At 34.9% G+C, this 21,321-nt stretch overlaps 1 protein-coding gene across 5 annotated transcripts in view; it reads right to left on the bottom strand.

Annotated features, from left to right (window-relative positions):
• The window catches only part of PTPRC (protein tyrosine phosphatase receptor type C), a 126,541-nt gene that overhangs the window by 23,542 nt on the left and 81,678 nt on the right, over positions 1 to 21,321 (bottom strand). For all 5 annotated transcript variants that reach the window (XM_032319123.1, XM_032319124.1, XM_032319125.1 and 2 more), the window contains 8 exons: positions 20,451 to 20,567; positions 15,623 to 15,775; positions 14,018 to 14,229; positions 9,330 to 9,390; positions 3,763 to 3,871; positions 2,996 to 3,030; positions 724 to 833; positions 62 to 152 (listed from right to left, as the gene is read on the bottom strand). In XM_032319123.1, the coding sequence (XP_032175014.1) occupies positions 62 to 152; positions 724 to 833; positions 2,996 to 3,030; positions 3,763 to 3,871; positions 9,330 to 9,390; positions 14,018 to 14,229; positions 15,623 to 15,775; positions 20,451 to 20,567 (888 nt within the window). The remainder of the gene's footprint in view (positions 1 to 61; positions 153 to 723; positions 834 to 2,995; positions 3,031 to 3,762; positions 3,872 to 9,329; positions 9,391 to 14,017; positions 14,230 to 15,622; positions 15,776 to 20,450; positions 20,568 to 21,321) is intronic.

Genomic DNA, 21,321 nt, shown 5'->3' with positions numbered 1-21,321 from the left:
TGAAAAATCAAATAGCCTAAATATATGGCTATTGGAAATCCCATTCTCAATGAGTACGTACAAGGAAGGATGTCAACATAACGGTTTTTATTCTGGTTAAAGGGTTTTCGAGCATCCTTGATAGAAAACTTGCTGAACACCCGTGGAATGCTCTGAAAGACAAAAAGATACTTTGAGTCCAGGCAGATTCAAGAAAAATAATTTTCCCCTTGCCACTTGTCATTTTGAGCAAAAGAAACATCCTAAAACACATTTCCTTTATGTTGATAAGCAAGCTGTGTCGCGTAATTGAAATTAACATTGTTAGAAATTATACAAAAAAAAAAAAAAACAACCCTAAAAAGTGAATGTTGGGCTGGCCACTTTGAGAGTAAAACCCACAAGTGAGAGTAAATTCAGAATTAATTACCACTGTAAAATTCATTTAGAAACACAAACTTGGATATTTACCTAGACTATAAGTACAAAACTGGCCAAATATGTTTTGTGTCACAACCTCAAAACTGATAATGATACAATGAAGAATTATTTTTGAAATGTTTACTTATTTCATGACTATAAGTATCTCTTCTGTTCTGAAATTTCTTAATAATCTCTGCTTTGACTATGCTGCAGTATTACGTGAGATAAACTACAAAGGCAAATAGTTATGTAATACATTTGAAATGGAATGATCTTGACAATTGAGTAAATTTCTCATCATATATCAAGAGGAGCACGCACCTGAAATTCAGCCAGAAAAAGTCTTCCTTCATCAGCAATCTTCCTCTTGTAAGTTTCCAGCAAAATATCAGCATGGATTGGCTCTACACTCATCAGCTGTTTTTCATCATCTTTAAACATATTAAGGATTCATGACCAGGGTTATATCTATCTTTCAAGTGTTCATACAAATTCCATTAAATTTGTAGCTTGGATTAACCCTTTGCTCCTTTCCTCCTCACACATATTCCATCTGGCAAATCTCCCTTGCCTACAAAGATTCACCTGCAAACCCATGATTTCTAAATTTGGGGCTCCAGCCCTCTTCTGGGCTTTATATTAACCTTTCAGACCATCTCCCAGATTTTCCATACAGTTATCCCACATGTATCTCAAAGTCAAAATGTTCAAAGTAAAAATCATGTTTCCTTGACTCTAGTACTTCAAATCTCAGTAAACAAGATCACCCTTCACAAAGTAACTTAAGATCGAAACTTCCACATGATCCAAGATATCCCCCTCCGTCACTGGGTGCTTTCGATCGCTCTGTGAGTGGTCAGGGCAGACAGTCCTCCTCATGCATGCAACTACATCTTCCGAACTCCTCTCCTTGTCTCTAGTTTTTCCTTATGTTGACTTTTCTTTTAAACTTCCCCCAAAATTAGTCTTCTGAAATACCAACATGAGCAGGTAACTCCACTTGTTAAAAAATTGTAACACTATTATTAGTGTTCCATTGCCTAAATCTAAGGTTTGACTACTTCATTAATAAAACAGTTACTATACTTATGAGCCTATATTATAGTTATTATTTTTTCCTTTTTCCTTTTTTAAGTTATTATGAAATTTTGTGCAGATAAGAGCATATGATTAATACCCTGATAGTCAGGATTCAGCTTCATTGGATATTCCCTTCACACTAAACTCTAAACAAGTTGTGCTTATCTGTTATGCCTCGAGGGTGCAAAACACATTATATGCTACGCTTTTTAAATAACTTAGTAAGGAGTAAAATATATAGAGAACTACAGTTGTGCATTGCTCCTAAAAAAACAACAGTTTCAGAAGAATAAGAGAATGTAAACTGTCAAACATATGAAAAATATGTTTCTTCTCTTCAGGTTAATGTTCTCTACAGGTAAAGAAAGAAGATGTCTGTTAGGATTGCACATTTATCTTATTGTCTGTGGAAACAGTCTATCCAAATACTCTTAACAAATTAGCCATGTGCAGTTGTTTCTTTGGGTTGTTGGGAATCTCTGATATTCATTTGTTCTGAATTTAGAGCCACCATTGAGGTTAAATGGAGTTTGAATAAGTTCTCATGCATGCAAACGGACAATCAGCAACTTTGACATAAAAGGCTTCTTTGACCCTTCCTAGTCTGCACTGACACCCTGAAATTCATTCCCCTTCTCTACTTAGGGGCTTGTAATTCCCTCTGTCTATCAGAACTAACATTTAGAACATTTTACCTTATTCATGCATGTATTCAAAGACATGTTTTGAATGTCATATACTCAGATAGGTACTGGGGATAGAGCAGTGAAATGAGAAAGAAAAATCTCCCTGTCTTCATATCCCTAGCTTACATTCTAGTTAGGTGAGGAGAGTTATCAAACAAGTAAAATATATAATACAATATCAGGTAGTGATAGATTTTGCAATGGAAAATAAAGTCAAGGAACTCTAAAGAACCAATCAGTAAGCTTTTGCTTACTGATTTAGACCCTGCTCTTACAGAGGAAAACCTGTCAGAAGTTCCAATAAGACAGAGGAGTTCTTAAATTTTTGTGGTCTTGAATATGAGACAACAAATCATTTTCTTTATTGTAAACATAGTTTCAATCTTTATCTCCATCTCTTTTTACCAGATCCAAAATCACATTGAAAGAATTAAAGAAATAGTATAAAAGTTGAAAAAGAAGAGAAAAAATGGAATTCCTTTTTCTCACCTAAGTCAAATTGCAATTTTTTTGTCATGCTCATAAATGAGCCTTTAGGGAAAAGCCACCATCCCATCCTGGCAGAGACTTGACCACAATTACCAATTCCTCCTCTATGAGACTTTCCATCTGCTCTTCCATCCACCACTCCCTCATTTGTTGATCTAATATCTCCCCACAATCTTAGAAGACCCAGAGAGACAGAGAGAATAAATGAATTTAAGTTTCATGATCGTATCAACAGAGGAAGTCCAAATTATATTTTTTTTAAATGTTGAATTCTTATTTAAAACGAATGGATTCAAAAGTGAAGGGGATATTCACCAGTAAAAAATATCTCCACTTACCCCTTTCAACAAGTATAACCTCTTCTTCCATATTGCTGTGAAAATAAGAAATGGAAGTTTATATATTTTTAAAGAAGCATAGAGGTCAGTTGGGATTCAGTTTACATTTAGTGAATGTGTTGAGGAAGGAGGGAATATTGACAGGGAGGATAAAGGGGGAAGGAGAAGAGAGGAGGGGGAGGGAGGCAGGGAAGGGGAGAGAAGGGAGGAGGAAGGAATATGGCAGGGGAGGGCGGAAGGAATGAAGGAGAGGAGATGCTGGAGAGAGAGAGGAGTAAAGAAAAATTAAGGGAGGAAGAAACCAACTAGGAGTTGTCTGTTAAATGCAATTAAGTGACTATTTTTTTTGTTTTTAAATTCTTGTTTTTCATAAAATGTAGCTACATTTTAACAGCTACATATATTCATAACAGCTACATATATTCCCTGGCCAAGGGAATATATATAATTCCTTAGATAGTTCTCTCTTTCCTTTTCGCCTTTATCATTTCTAGATCCCTCTGACCTACTTTGTACTAAAAGAATAAATATTTATTCATTTCATTGGCTATTATTTTTAAAAATCCATAACATTATTAGTAAATGTAGAAACAATTAGTATTTACTAAAAACCAAGAAGACCACACTAAGTTTTTGATCAAAAGTTCACTGACGAACTGAACTTCATGCTACTTCCCCTTCTTTACTTAACTGGTTCTAAAGTTGCCCCATATATGGGTGCTTTCATCATTTTTACTATTATTTTTCATTTTGAAATCAACTCTTACCTGGACCTCTTGCTGCGAAGGTCATAGATTTTATAAAGAACAACGAGGAGGGCTAGGAATGTCACAATGATCAGAAATACCAGAAATGTAATCAGTGCTCTAGAATTATCTAGAAGTAAAAAATAACACATGAAGAAAGTTTATTATGACAAATATTTAACTGGATTTTTTTAATGTCACTTTAAAGTACTTTCATTTTGGGGCATCTGGGTGGCTCTGCCTTTAGCTCAGGTCATGATCTAAGGGTCCTGGGATCGAGCCCCACATTGGACTCTCTGTTTAGCGAGGAACCTGTATCCCCCCGCTCTTCCTGCCTCGCTGCCTACTTGTGATCTCTCTGTCTCTGTCAAATAAAATCTTTTTTTTAAAAAATACTTTCATTTTAATATGTTATCTTCTTTTGAAGTTTTCAAAAAATAAAGTTTTTAGAATGAGACCAAACAGAAAAAATTCTTGATTTTGAGTATTTTGCCTACATTACTCAAAACAAACAAAAACACCTAATATTTTAAGGGAATAATTAGAATATAAAAGAGAAACTCTCTTTTCTCCCACCAGATACTGTTCCTTTATGCAACACAATCCTTTAGGCTTAATTCTCTTTCTTTCAGCATTCCATTTTGAAGGGATAAGAGAGATAATCTAGTTATTACAAATCTCGGAGAAAAACTCACATAGTTTAACTTTTGTGCAGAAGCAGATAGCTTCCCAAAAGGATCAGAAAGACTTCTGTTCTACAAAGATAAAACTTCTCATCTACTCACTAAGGCATAAAATCAATTAACCAAGGGACAAAAACGGTTTCATTCTACCATTAGGATTACTTATCCTGATGTAAATTCTCACCAGAATTTAACATGAAATCATGCCCTTTCCTGGAGAAAAGGAAGACGAAAGAGAATACTAGCGCAGAACACAGGCAATAAACTCTTTGACCTCAGTAGTAGCAACTTCTTATTAGACACATTACCAGAGGCAAGAGAAACAAAAACAAATTATTGGGACTTCGTCAAGATTAAAACCTTCTGCACAGCGAAGGAAACAATCAACAGAGCCAAAAGGCAGCCTATGGAATGGGAGAAGATATTTATAAATGACATATCTGATAAAGGGTTAGGATCCAAAATTGATAAAGAATTTCTCAAACTCAACACCCCCCTCAAAAATAATCCCATTAAGAAATGGGCAGAAACATAAATAGACATTTTTCCAAAGAAGATATCCAGATGGCTAACAGACACATGAAAAGATGCTCAACATCACTCATCATCATGGAAATACAAGTCAAAACCACAATGAGATAACACCTCACACCTGTCAGAATGACTCTAAAATTAACAACACAGGAAACAACAGATGTTGGTGAGGAGGCAGAGAAAAAGGAACCCTCACACACTATTGGTGGGAATGCAAACTGGCGCAGCCACTCTGGAAAACAGTATGGATATTCCCCAAGAAGCTAAAAATAGAACTGTCCTACCACCCAGCCATTGCACTACAAGGTATTTATCTAAAGGATATAAAAATACAGATTTGAAGGGGCACAAGCGCCCTGATGTTCAGAGCAGCATTATCACAATACCTAAACTCTGGAAAGAGTCCATGTGTCATCAACTCATGAATGGATAAAGAATATGTGAAATATATATATATATATTCATATATAAATTTGTTTATTACATATATGATGGGATATTACTCGGCCATCAAAAAGAATGAAATCTTGCCATTTGCAATGATGAGGATGGAGCTAGAGGGCTAAATGAAATAAGTCAGAGAAAGACAAATACCGCATGATTTCACTCATGTGTGGAATTTAAGAAACAAAACAGATGAACATAGGGAAAGAGAAGGAAAAATAAAATAAGGTAGAAACAGAGAGGCAAACCATAAGAGACTCTTAACAGTAGGAAACAAACTGAGGGTTGCTGGAGGGGAGGGGAGTCGTGGGACAGACTAAATGGGTGATGGGCGTTAAGGAGGGCACTTGTGATGAGCACTGAGTGTTATATGTAAGTGATGAGTGACTAAATTCTACTCCTAAAACCAGTACTACATACACTATATGTTAACTAACTTGAATTTAAATAAAACTTGGACACATTTTTTTTAAAAAGAAATAAAAAATAGATGTTATATAAGTAAATAATAAAGTAAAATTCTATTTTAATAAACAGAAAAAATAATAATACAAAGAATCCTCAGTCAACAGCTCCTCTAAGGATCACAGCACTTCTCTAATCAACTTCTCCTGCTGTCTCACTACAGCTTTGATCAGACTGCTAATAAGAACCACGCTCTCGAGGAAACTGTCAACAAGAGAGGGGGATTCCAAAATAATAAACTGATTTATAGTTTCCAAAATGTGACTAACAGGAGTGCCAAAAGGACTACAGGGAAAAAAAAAATAGAGCAAAGAAAATTTCTCAGAGATATAAGTCTCCAGGACAAAACAGCCAATAGTATCAGGAAAAGAAATTAAAAAAAGACCAATGCAAGACCAAGAATAAAGAGGAAACCCTAAAAGTTCCCAAGAGAACAAAAATATGAGAATATAGAAAAAGACTGAGAAATGGGAAGGCATTAGTAAGTAATGCTGGCAACGACTGAGTGGCTCAGTGTGTTAAGCCTCTGCCTTTGGCTCAGGTCACGATCTCAGAGTCCTGGGATTGAGCCCCCACACTGCCCCGCTGCCTGCCTCTCTGACTACTTGTGATCTCTCTCTCTCTGTCTGTCAAATAAATAAATAAAATTTTAAAAAAAGAAGAACAAAAAGAAAGTAATGCTGGATGCAAGAGAATAAAACAGAAATCCTTTTTTAATTCTTGATTTTTTAACTTAGAATTCTATGCCAGGTCAAAATATTGATCAAGTGCCAGGGTAGAATCAAGCATTTCATTTTTATATGTGCAAGCATTAAAATATTTTCTCCTTACACTAGAGAATATATACAAGTAAATTTTTAAAAAAGTTAGATTCAGATGTAGCAATTCTGAAAGAGGAAACTAATGAAGGAAAATTTTACCTCAGCGGCTTAACTGTACACCTAGGGAGTCCAAATCAGAACAAGAAGAAAGGGGCCCCAGGAGTTCAATTGGAAATGTTGTCAAAATATAAATGAGGAAATCTTATGCCGGGGAAGCTCAGCAATACTTTTCTAGTATTTCTGGTTGGCAAGTGCCAGCCCCAGACCTCTCCTGGAGAAGATGTCACTATTAAAACGTCATTATAACTATACCTTGGCTAATTGAATTTAAATTTTTAAAATAGTGTCTTACTGTTTATCTCTAATGACAATGCCATTGGGAGCAAAAAGTCAATAAAACTTTTTCTGCGTTACGGAAAAAGGACCTTGGGATAACTCTCTAGCCCCACTGACAGGGAAATCTGAGAGAAGTGAAATATTACCTGTGTTAAAAGGCAACATTGCCAATGGTGAAAATGATCCCTGATTGCTAAACTGCATCTGGATTGGGAAGTTTTTGTACCAACTACACGGTCCTGGGGGAAACCCTAGTTTTAGGTTTTCCTGAATGGAGTAACCCAGGGCACATCTCATTTCTGGCCCTGGCCCTGTTGTCACGTCTGGAAGCTATGCCCCTGGAACTATTCTAAGAGATACTGATTCCTTTCTTAATGTGGGGGTTCTAAGCCAGGGCAGCTCCCACCCCCATACGCGGTCTGATTCTCTTCCCTCGCCTCTGAGGGGTGGCAGGGAGGGTCACAGAATGGTTCTTGGACCACCATGCTCACTGCTACCGCCATTGAGGCTGATAGCCTCCCTCATTGGCACCCTGTGTTCCCCGTTCTGTGTCTTTCTGAGTGAAGAGGTCTCACATACGGCCTATTAAGATGTGAGTGTGGAATGTCCCCAGTTGAGTCTTTGACCCCCAAGAGTAGGTGCTGCAGCTATAAGCTATCTGCACGCTCGGGGGAAAAAAAAAAAAATCAATGAAGCTGTTTTTATTGTAAAGAATTATAAAAGAAAAGTACTTAAATGGTAATAAAATCAAAGCTACTTCGCTGAATTTGGTGGGCATTTCACATTGGGAACATATAGTTGGAGCCTCTGAACAGAAAGAATGAAAACTGTACATGGGCCTTAGGAAAGCAGCTTGGAACAAGAGATTTTATATCTTTCCTCTTTTTCAAAGACTTCGGAAAAGAAGGTGTTCGTCATCGTGCAGATGCATATGTGTAAGAGAGAGAGGCTGAGATGCTGCAATGATAGCATCGGAAACAGCCTGTGGTTGGTAACGCAACACATAGAGATTTAAATAATTTAACTTAATTTACAAGCCAGCAGGCAGAGAAACTTAAAACAATGAACTAAGTCTTCTTCCTTCATAGGATCAGATCAATGGGCAATGTTTATATTAGCTCTAGAAAGAGTAGCAATATTCTTGACATACAGGGAGAGAACTATAAAGAGAACTGAAAACAGAAATGGTGAAAATTGGTCCTCTCCACGAGCAGGACAGAGAGTGGGGAGTGGTGACAGGTACCTGTTATTTTCATTATCACGATGATATTTAAATTTAAGTGATTTTTAAAAAGATTTTATTTATTTATTTGGCAGACAGAGACATAAGGAGGCAGAGAGGCAGGCAGAGAGAGAAGAGGAAGCAGGCTCCCTGCTGAGCAGAGAGCCTGATGCAGGGCTCTATCCCAGGACCCTGAGATCATGACCTGAGCTGAAGGCAGAGGCTTTAACTCACAGAGCCACCCAGGCGCCCCTAGGTAATTTTTTTTTTTCTGTCTGCAACTTTATTTTGATTTAAATATGTAAAATATTAATGATAAAAAAATCAAATAGGCATATTGTTATTAAGCATTATCTTGGCTTTAGTTATGTAAATCAGGACAGATTTTTTTCTAATGCCTACTTCTACCAAGCTTACCTTGGACTGACAGAAGAAGATAAAATAAGTAACAATCTCCAAAACAGTACACAAAACAAACATGAAAACCTAATCATAATTTAAGTCTATATAGATAAATCCTCTTGTGAATTATTTTATGAAATCAACAATCCTTGAATCCTTGAATCTCCTAATGGAATTTAAAATATTGAATTTTACAGGGAACAAACTGATGGTTGTCTATGAGAAGAGGTGTGACGGGATGAGTAAAACCAGTGAGGGGAGTGGGAGGCACAGGCTTTCAGTTATGAAATGAATTAATCACTGGAACAAAAGGCACAGCATAAGGAATAGAGCCAGTGATATTGTAATAGTGTTGCATGATGATAGATGGTAGACACATTTGAGGTGAACATAACATAAAATATAGTTGTTAAATCACTATGTTGTACACCTGAAAATAATGTAACATTGTATGTCAATTATACTCAAAAATTAAAAATAAAGTAAAATATTGTATTTTATTTACCTATACATCTTTTTACAGGCATAAAACTTAAAATATTTACAACTTAAAATACTGTTTATGGAAAATGTAAACATTTAAAAATTAAATATTAGTATGAATGAAAAATAAAACTTTGTAAGTATGAATATATGTTTCGATGTAAATAAAATATAATAAACAGCCACGTAATGACTTACAAGATGTTGATCGAGAAACTCTTTCTACAGGTCCCTCAAAGTGCCCATTGTTATAGTAGACCTGAATTTCAGTAGTAAAAGAGAAAAAATTTTCTAATGTAAATTTATTTATCATATTGAAACACATATATTACTTCTCATACAATGCTATTTATTTTAATTTAAATATACAGGTTAACTTTCAAGTTGAAACCAAGATTATGGCAACATTTTGCTATCAAATTTTTTTTTTTAAGATTTTGTTTATTTATTTGACAGACAGATTACATGTAGGCAGAGAGGCAGGCAGAGAGAAAGGAGGAAGCAGGCTCCCTGCTGAGCAGAGAGCCTGATGCGGGGCTCGATCCCAGGACCCTGAGATCATGACCTGAGCCAAAGGCAGAGGTTTAACACACTGAGCCACCCAGGCGCCCCATCAAATATTTTTTAAAGACATTATTTAACAGTGAAAAAGATAAAAGAAATCTCAACCTATTTAGCTATAATCATCATAATAATAATGGTTATAATCAACAAGAATAAGTGAAACTGAACGAATAAGATCCAACACAACAAAATACTCAAATCTTAAAGCTAAAATTCCCTACCTAATATCTTTACATTTTCTTTAAAAGGGAAATTCTATCATATACTGTTTATAAGGGTTATAAATAAAATGCACACACAATTTATAAAAATAAGTAGAAATAAGTATCACAATATTTATAATAAAGTGATATTTAATTCACAAGGATTAAAATGATAAAGATTGGCACCCTCAAGTGACATAGATTAAAATCTACAGTGTTGACCTAACTAGCATAGCTATCTGTGTCTCGTAATACTGAATACAAATAAAACCAACACAATTTAGTGATACAAGGAAAGCTGAAAGGAGCAAGAAAGCAATAAGAGGCTTTGGCAAAAAACAAATTTAAGTAAAAATAAATCTGAATAGTATCATTAAAAGGTAAACATGACAAATTCAGAAAATGTATATCTAAGTTTTTACGCTTTGGTAAGATTTGACAAATATAGTACTCACAGAATATTTAAAAACATTCATGATACATTGAGCTATAAAAAATACTTTATGAATTCCAAAAAGTAGGAATTGTAAAAGCTGATTATCTTTTAAAATCCAACAATTAATAATAATAAAAATCCAAGCACCAAAAATGTAAAAACACTCTCTTTAAAAACAGATAAATGAAAAATTCTTCCTAATTGCAGTTATAAATTCCTTGAAAATTATCAATAATAAAAACATTCTACTCTAAAAATCCACTCGTTAAATTTTGTCAGTCATTCAAAAATCAGTAATAAACATCACAGACATGGTTTACAGCCAAAATTTTACCAAAGGACAGTTCACAGATTTCTTTTGTTTTGTTTTTAGAAAATTAAAAAAGAAAGAAATGGAGAAAAAACCACTTTCAATCCTAAATTACCAGAACATAAAAATAAATCTTCAAAAAAGAAAAGTAATAAATTAAGAATGATAAAAACAACTTTATTATTCTATTAACCAGAGATCACAGTGATGATGAAAACCTTGTGATGGCATAAATGTTGTAGTAGAAACAGAAAGAAACATGAAAATGAATTATGGTACATGCAATGAAGAAAGCAGGAGACAATCTTTTGGAGGGTAGGGAAAAAGGATAACTAAATAATAATATACTAATTTGAATTTGAAGATTGTATTTTAATATGATGTTTATATATATTTTTCCAGAGTAACTTATATTGGCAAATGGGAAAAGAAAATTCTAGAAAGAGAGAAGAGCATCACGTAAAGTACCTGTACAGATGTGGTTGAGAAACTGAAAAGAAACGTAGCTTAATGGGTGCTAGAAAAGTAATGGGAGATGACGTATAATGGACGTGAAATGCAATAACAAAATATTTCTTTTACATGGACTATTCCTTGAAAAAATAAATATGTGTAAAGAACAATAATATTGGAAGAAAATGTAAATGGTTCAGAAGGAATTCCTGTGTTAAAAGGATTAAAACAAATTATTCAGAGAACAAATCATCCCTATATTAAAGTTATAAAATGTACAAAAACAGGAAAATGTCTCCAATATGCTTTATCAGGTTAGCATAAGCTTTGTACCAAAATATATTAAGAATGGAGCATGCCCACACCTATACCAAATGGCTATGCCCACTACTTCTACCCACTTATTGAATGGTCTCATTTATGAATATCCATTCATAAAGACTTAAAAAAATTAAGCCATTGAATTCAATAATACTTTCAGGAAATAATACATAACAACAGAGCATTCTAAGAAAAATCTAAGAGTTTTTTTCTTAGAATGTGACATGGTTTAGCATTACAAAACCTATTACTATAATTCACCATATAAACAAATAACATCATGTCATCACAACCATGGCATCATCTAATATAGTACAATAAAAACATGTGATAAAGTCTAACCTACATCTCTGATTAAACAGAGAAACAACGAGAGAGTTTATATATTTATATACATTATTATATATACATAAACATTTAAGTGATTAAAGATATGAAGCCAGTTGCCAACATTATATTGAACAGTCAACTATAGACTGTTTAAATGTCCATCAAATCAGAAATAAAACTGATAAATTTGACTGAATAAAAAGAAAAGGAAAAATTGTATATTACTTAGTGTTCTAAATAAAATTAAAAAGCAAACTGAAAATCAGAAACAAAATGTGCAACTTATATGACAAAGACTTTCATATCATCAATATCCAACTTCCCCAAATAAAACTGGGCAAAGGAGGTAAAAAGTATGGTACCACAAGACCAATAACAGCAACAACAAAAACCATGTTTATCTTCATCAGTAAATGAAGAAACTCCATTCAAACAAAAAGAGATGTTAATAGCATATTTCACCTACTACACATCAAAGAAAAAGAAGGGCATGCCCAGTATTGTGAGACTTAACAGCAGTCACTTCATATACTGTTATGGAAAGTGTAATTTGGTAACTTAGAGGGAAAAAAAATTATCACAAAAATTCTTAAAATACATGTAAATTATTTTTAAACCGATACATTTATTTCCAGGAATTTATTTAACCTGAAGTGATTAAAGACAGATTCAAAGATTTTTCTGTTTACCAGTAAGTGTGTTTATTGATTACTGTCTACAATGGAGATGAAAACAAGCACAGTTAATAGAATGTGATGAAGCCCTAGGATAGAATCTTACACAGCAATTAAAAATTGCATAGTAGCAGAATATTTAACATGGAAAACTGTCCATGATACAGTGATATGTGAAAAACTGCTGTTCAGAATATTGATAATATATGTGCTGAATGTATATAAATATGAATTACACATTATGGAAGTTGTGAGGTAATGGAAAATATATACTGGTCTTTGCCCTTGGTTCATGGCATAGAATTCCTGAAACCCTTATAATTTCCCTGGTGATACGAGTGTCTTTCATTCTAACGAGGTGATTAGTAACTGGAAAGATAAAGCCATGAGTAGAAGTTTGGAATTTTCAGTCCCGCCTCTCATTCTCTTGAGAAGGTAGAAGGGCTGAAAATGAAGTTAATGATTGATCACATCTTCATGATGAAGGCTCCTTAAAATCTCCAAAGAACAAGATTTGGGGAGCTATCAGGTTGGTGAACACATCTACATCAGGAGAATGGTGCATCCCAACTTCATGGAGACAGAAGGTGCTGTACTTGGGGCCTTCTCAGACATTGCCCTATCTCTTCATCTGACTGCATCTATATCCTTTATCACATCCTTTAATAAATTGGTATAAATAAATAAATAAATGTGAATAAGTGTTTCCCTGAGTTCTGTGGGCCACGCGAACAGACCTGAGGAGAGGGTCATGGAAATGCCCAATTTACCACATTGAACAAAAGTTGAGGGTAACCTAGGGATCAGCTACTTGCAGTTGGCATCTGAAGAGGAATAGGAACGGTCTTGTGGGACCAATCCCTTCACCAATGGAATCTGCCACTGTCTCCAGATAGGTAGTGTCAGATTTGAATTAAATTGTAGGACACCCAGCTGGTGCCACAAAGACTTGTTGATGTAGAGAAAAGGCTTCCACACATTTTGTGACTAGAAGTGTCAGTTTAGTGTTGCATGCAAAGAGTACAGGAGACTCACAGAGAAGAACACACAAGAGAAGACTGAACTGAAGTTTTGCCCTACAACCAGGAGAAAGACTGAGTTTTTTCATTTTAGGAGTACATTCACGAAGTATGATCAGTGCACAGTAAACTTATAGATGAGTTTTTTAATTCTCTATGTTCACCTATATTTCTTAATATTTATTTCTACTCTTTTCCAACCTCAGTGTACCTGTAAAATATTTTGTAGTTAAAAAAGTCATGTTAATAAAGATAAATTCAAGGTAAATAAAAGATTTGACAAATAATCTACTGCATGAAAATGTTGTGCTACTTGACAGAGGAGCAATAATTTTGCTTTAAGTAAATCATATTGAAGGTCAAAAATATTCCCCCAAAAATATTTGTTTGAAACCACTGTTTTTAGAACTAGGGATTCAAAGTTTGAAGTCAAATATTTAAGACTTCAAAGTTTGATTTCATTAGACACAGTTTCCAAGCTCACATGAACACTGGTCTTAGTATGATTTACGTATGACATGACAATCATTATAAAGTATATCAGTACTATAGTGATTATAGAAATTAAAATCTTACCTCAAATTCATATGTTGTTGAATATTGAAGATCTTCTACAGAGAAATTACAAGATTTGGATTTATTTTCTTTAACATCACCACCTCCAGTTTTGACTTTCAGATGGTAGCTGCCATTGCTGGGGCCATTATAGCTGGTAGGAGGCTTACAAGTCACAATTATACTATTATCTGTTTTCAGTAAAGCTTGTAGGTTGTTGACTGGGTCTGGAGCTATCAAAATGAAGAAAGATTTGTTACTTGAATCACTTTGTAAATGCATATTAAAATCACTTGGCAATGTATATGTACAATATATATTATTGTAAGTGTGAATTTGGTGGTTATAGATGAGGAAGTTATAATAGTACATCCATCAAAATGTTGTGCCAAAACCTAAAAATAAATCACCTAGTCATTCAGTGAATATTAGCATCTGTGTTGTACTTGAAATCATGAGAGCTTATGCTCTCCCCTATGTGGGGTATGTAGAATTATAGAATAGAAGGAAACAGAAGAAGGTGAAGGGGAGGAGAAGAAAGGGAAAAGAGAAAAGAAAGGATGCTATGAGGACCCTGAAGGTTTACATACAGTCCAGCATCTGCATTGTTTTAAGATTTTTATTTTTCAGTAATCTCCGCACCCAACACGGGGCTCAAACTCACAATCCCAAAATCAAGAGTTGCACTGTACCAACTGAACCAGCCAGATGTCCCAGCTTCTCCATCCTTGAGAAGCTTATGTTATCCTAGTAACCACCTCCCTGGCTGCATTCTTCGGGAGCAGTAACAAATTATCTTCATCTTTTGTGACTTCACAGAGATTTAGAAAAATAATAAAACCATAAAGTTCAAGGATCTGGACTTTTAAAACCAGAAACTGAATGACCTTAAATTTCACAAAGAGCATTCTGCGCCCAGCCCTAAATGACAATATTTTTCTTCATCAGCCTGGTGCCAGTTAGGATCTCTGGAGCTACAAATACTACCTTACACAGGGCTATTTCTTCCTTCCTGACTTAGTGGAGTTAACATTCACCTCAGAGATAGATCTAGCTTTAGATCTTGGAAACTATGGAAACATCATACAGGTGGCAAGAGGCAAATGCCTTTGAAAGGAAACCTCAAATGGAAAATGTGCCAAAAAATAAAAGAGTAGGTAGTTCAGTATAACAAAGAGAAGAAAATGCCAATAAAATGTTATGTTTTATAGGACGTTTTGTGAGGTAAGCAGAGGTCAGCAAGTGAACACTTTGCTTTCAAAGTGAGACATTATTAGGTGTCTGACTACAATTGATATTTCTAGATGATAAAGAAAACAACAGATAATGCATTTCTATCTAAGTTGATTAGGTACCTAAATTGCCTGAAACCTTAAAAATTGTACCTGTTAATATGCCCTCTGCTTCATTCTTACAATTCTATGATGATATATGAGATATACAGAAAACTCAGGATAAGTTATGAAATTACTGTATTTTAAATTATTATAAACCCTAGATGTTAACACATGTGCCATCTCAATGTGTTTCCTAAATGAAGCATAAAGACAGATGGATTGTATACTCAAAATTTTACACTTTGCACCTTGCCATTCACAGAAAGAAGCATCAAAGCATAGAACTTACCTATTGCTGCTGTCTGACATACAGTCTCCACAGGAATCCCATTACGTTGTACTTTTCCAGTGGCATAGGCATTTAATGATATCTTGTAGGTTTCATAAGGTAACAAATCTGACAATCTATATTGGGTCTTCATATAATTCAGATTTATGCATTCTTTATTTTTATCATGGGGAAAAACGTAAACATTTATTAAGTCATTAAAAGTCAGGATTGCCACATATTTAATTTGGACTCTACATTAAATCATTTTTTAAAAAATTTTATGAATTTAATTTGACAGAGAGAGAGAGAGAAAGACAGTGAGAGAGGGAACACAAGCAGGGGGAGTGAAGAGGGAGAAGCAGACTTCCCGCCAAGCAGGGAGCCTGATGCAGGGCTCTGAGCCGAAGTCAGAAGCTTAACGACTGAGCCACCCAGGTGCCTCTCTACATTAAATCATTTTGAACCAACTCCAAACTGAGAGATTGAGAAAGATATACATCCTTGGTATTCAGAAGTAATGTATATACAATTATCAACAAATGTATTGAACAAATTGATTTATTATAAATAAACTCAAATATTCAAAAATATAATTTCATATAATTGATTTGGAACATAAAATATTTAACAAGTTCAAGTATATTTGTGAAGGTGGTCTCTTTCCTTTCTGAGAAAACACAGCCCACAATGACTTTTATAAAAGTCTTGAGTTGTATTGTTTTAGAAAGAGTACTTTTTAGGGAGTCTTTTCTAATGTGCAACCTTTGAACTTTGAACACTGATATTAGTTACTGTTATGGATTTGAGGCACAGAATCCACTTAAGGACTAATAACTACGTTGGCATAAGGGATAAAAGAAAGCATTACAAATGAAAGAAGGAGCATTCTGAACGCAGGGACAAGCCTGACGAGGATACCAGATTCTGGTCAGGGAGGATTATGGCAGGTAGGATCTTGTTTAAATATGTTTTGACATTCAGGCAGAAGAGTTAGCATTTGTTGAATTGAAAATTCATTAGCCACCATTTTTGAGTAGCCAAAGATATCAATCAAAACTTATTAAAAGACAACCAGGATGTAATTAAAGGAAGATTAAAGTTGGCAGCATGATGCTGGCCAGCAATTATAGTGATAATAGTAATAATAATAAGGTTGATGATAAAAGATAATGACTAGGTCATTCTATGGTCCAAACACGATTTTACTTGGTATACATGAATGAATTAGCCATCACCACAATTCTATAGGCTGGCTCTCTTAGTTTCATCCAATTTTACAGATGAGAAAACTGAGCCATAGAAATGTGAAGCAATCAGTCTATGATCTCACAGGAAAGGAGGAACAGAGCCAGGACGAGACCCAAGCACTGAGGTTCTAGGGTCTATGCTCTTGCTTTCCCCACTGTGCATATTGTCTGCTGTGGAAGAAGGGACAAGGTTTGCAGTGGGGCCAAGTTGATTTTGAACCTGGATACTTCACTTCTCTGGTCCAGCTTGACATGCCTATGGATTTGCAGAAACAGGGTAAGATCTAACCTGTTAATTTCTTGTCTCAGTTACTTATCAATAGTATTGAGATTGTAGTAATATCTTGACCTTACCATGGAATGCTAAATAATAAGTAAGATAAAATGACTCTTCTAAATTGATTAAATGTCTATTTTCTCAGAAATCCCCAAAGCTGGAGTTAATTGATTTATACCTGACAGCTCAGTTCTACTCTAACCCTAGGGAGAATTCCATTTGAGGTCAGGAAAGGTGTTAGCTCAAGAGAGGGGCAGGTATAACTCTCCCTGACCCATCACTCAAAACTTCTACTCACTCCTTATATAGGATCTGACTGTTATAACAATACCAGATAAAATCTAAACATCAAGATGCTATTTTCAAGGTCACTCTGGCTTCCATTTAGTGACCTAACTTTGTATGTTTGCATATGTAACCTGACAACCATTCTGCTTCAAAATGATTGATTTATGTACTTCTGTAAAGATTTTATCTTAGCAAATTTGATAGAAGTCAAATTGATGATTTAATTTATAAGAATGTGTTGTTCAAAAGATACTGCTGTTTGGGATTAAAGTTTTCAGTGCTTAGAAGGGTGCTTGGGAATGTTCATTTCTGATTGCAAAGGGTTTCAAGCTTTGGTTGAAATGTCGAAATACTTTATGTGAATATCTCTGCCTCTTCCACATATTTGAACAATTTTTCTCAGGACTTTGACAGCAGAAGTACAATATGAAACACATTAAGGACTTATTTGACATAGTGCTTGAAATTTGTCTTTTCTTAGAGCAACAGAGACATGAAATTTTAAGTCATGTATGTTGACTGGAAAGGGTTAGAAAGACACTGGCTTTCTCACTTGTCACTTCTTTGTTTAAGAAGGAAAAAAAAAATACCTTGGGAAATCCACAGCTTCTAAGACTACTCTGAAGTATCTTCTTGAACACTATGCCAAAGAGTATAAACCTATTGATCCCCAAAGAATTTGTGCTGGAAGGGGGAAAAAATATCTTTCTTCTTAAAAATAAAAAGGAATACACAAAATTTCCAGCAACATTGTTGTGGTCTTGAAGGGTACACACTGGTTTCAGTAACTTCTGAAAATAGTACTTGGGGTGCCTGGTTCTCGGGTCCTGAGATTGGACCCTGTGTTGGGCTCTGCATTGAGCATGGAATCTGCTTCGGATTCACCCTCTCCCTCTCTCTTTGCCCCTCCACCCGCCCACCCTTCACACACACACACACACACACACACACACACACACACACACAGTACTTTGGATATAACAAAGCATAGATGGCTTTTTCCCATTAGTGGGGGAACGTCTTGTCACTTGTCATCCTTAAGTTAATATAAAATACTGCAGTTTCTCAAAGTAGCTCATGCTAAAAATATGAACAACACAGTAGCCAAAAGACCACAGTTCAAGCTGTTGAATTTGAACATTTATCAGAAGTTCTGTGATCCTGAGTTGCATCACATGAACAATGGCCACATTTATTTTTTCAGAGTTATTATTGAAATGCTTAACAAGATCTTAAAATATTATGAAAACACCCAACGAAGAGGAAACTAAGTCAATGTAGGAAACTATATTTTCGTTCTCCTTCAATATGTAGCTTTCAGAGACACTGAAATGATTGGATTATGAAATAATGAAATCAAATGTAATACCCAACTAAAAAGCAATATAATCTGCAATAGTACTTCATAGACTTTATTCCTGTGGATTTTTAATAGTGATATTACTTGAAATAATGAAAGTAGTTAAAATACTCATTTTAACAATGTTAAAATCCTATCAACTCCCTGAAAAAATTGAAGAGGATCTCATGGCATATGTTTGAGATGACTAGAACAGCAGAACACCTTTCTTCTTATGACAGTTGATTTGGGGGGAAATGGAGGAAAATATGAAAGGTGAAATAGAAGGACACACATAGCCTTATATTGGCCAGCTCTCCCTTCTTTTCCCTCCAATCCTGTTCAAATGTTACATTTAGATAGCCATATATTTGGTGGCACTAAATATAAAGGAGCTGTACTAGTTGCAAAGAAAATAAAACAAAACTTGTCAGACAGCTAATAATTACATCCTCCTTAACCTGATTATTAAAGTAGACATTTTTTAAAAGCTGTGCAGAGTACAAAGGAGCAATAAACACCACTCAGAAATTTTTACCGTATACTCTTCCATTCAAAATACTCCATAGGAGAGAGTTTGGAAAAGGAAGGGTACAGTAAGGAATAGTGAGTAGACGACTCAGAGAAGAGAAAAGAAAGCCAAACAATGTGTTCATACAGAATCCAAACCAAGGAAGTTTGTACAAGAAGGGTCTGAGCAAGTATCTAATTGTCTTGTTGTTTTGTCTTCCTGTAATTTCAATTTTCTTTTCCCATAGATCTAACTTTTTGAAATTACCATTATAGCAAGTAGAAGGCAGGTATTTCTTCTCCACAGCCTTTGAATCCTCTTAATTTGAAAATGCATGCTAATTTGAAAATGCATGTGTATTTAACTCTGCTTTAGTAGTTTCATTATTAAGAGTCAAACAACCAGCAGGAACAATGTTATCAAAATATAAACTAATACGCTAGAAACAAGCCATTTCAGAATTTTAACTGTATGTGGGTTTCTTTCCTACCAAGCAAAGAGATGGAATTCTGTACGATATTCAGCTCAGGCCTACTTTAAGCTACAAGTAAAGGATTGGCAAGTGAGCTCTCACATGCTGAGTTGGCTGGGCAGGGGCCCAGTGATGCCTACAGTTTTCTACAAGCATTTTGGATACTTTAAGTTATCCAGGAGATGTTTTTTTCCCCTTAAATAGAGTCTCATTTGGAGGGCTCATGGCTGAACTGGTCGTAGCACATTTTTTGAATGACATTTATTTCTACATAGTCTAACTAGAAGTATGTTCCAAGATTCCTCTGCCATTAAACTGGCTTCCATGGCTAAATTAGGCAAGGTTTCCTATTTATTCATCCAATATTTTGTGCATACCACCGGGAGCAAGTTTTGAGAGGTATTTGTTTCTTTGTGAGCCTGAATAAGGAGTTTGAACCATGCAACTTACATAATATTTGGAAAATAATAATGAGTATTATTTGCAGGTATTTTTTTTCTCCAGGCTTTGGAGTGTAAAGATTTGAACTAAAACAGATCAAGAAAGACAAGCAAATATAGGGGACGTTTTAGGTGTTAGTCATGTCAGAGACTGGAGAGCCCACAGAGAGTGGAAGACATCACAGTCACTCACTAGCTCAACCCCCATTTCTAGCTTTTTTCACTTCCAGAATTATCTTTCCTGATATGGAATTATATCTTACACAAATTACCTGTATTCTTATAACAAAGAGTATAATTATGAAAAGTATCTGTAGGGGGTTTCCAGGTGAGCAGGATGCTAGTTGCACTTTTATCACTGCAGTTAAAATTCCGAGGTGAGCCTGGTCCTGTTAAAAGAATAAGAATATAAAATATGAAAAAAAAACATGGAAAAAACCATTCTTCCTATTATAATTATGATGATCAATAACCATATTTTAACTATGAATTAATTGTGAAATTAAAAGAAAGACATCTGGTCTTACCCAATTTGCTTTCGAGGTCCCTTAACAGAGGAAATGTCACTCTAAAGTGGCACCGTGGACCTGAAAGAGTCCACTGACCTGAAGACCTCCAAGAATATCCTCTTCCTCTTATATATATTATGATTCATCTTGGGATTTCTAGATTCCACTGTGCTGAAAATCTGTCATTTGTAGTACTGATAAACTTAATTGTCATTATTTGGAAGCCTCCAATAACTAATCATCATAACTTGAGATGGAGAATGTAATCAATGCCTAGATCAAATTTATCAGGTACAATTTACAGTAAGACATACTAATTCGAGGTAAAAAATGTATGACTTTTGACAAATATATGCATCTACCTAACCACTACCACAGTTAAGACCTAAACTATCTCTATCATCCTCAAAAAGTTCTGTGACACTTCCCCATCAACTCAGCTCCCTTGCCCAATCCCAACACCCTCTGAACTGCTTTCTGTTCCTATAGATTAAATTCATTTTTTCACTCATTTCACATAGATAAAACCAAGTAGTAAGTGGTTTTTTATGTTTAGCATATGGCACTTGATATAATGTTCTAGAGAGTCATTCATGTTGTTGCATATATCAGGAGTTGGTTCTTTTACTTCACG

Source organism: Mustela erminea, chromosome 17 (genome assembly GCF_009829155.1).
Source record: "Mustela erminea isolate mMusErm1 chromosome 17, mMusErm1.Pri, whole genome shotgun sequence".
NCBI lineage: Eukaryota > Metazoa > Chordata > Mammalia > Carnivora > Mustelidae > Mustela > Mustela erminea.
The sequence above is the reverse complement of the archived record's forward strand: the minus strand, read 5'-3'. Positions and strand labels throughout refer to the sequence as shown.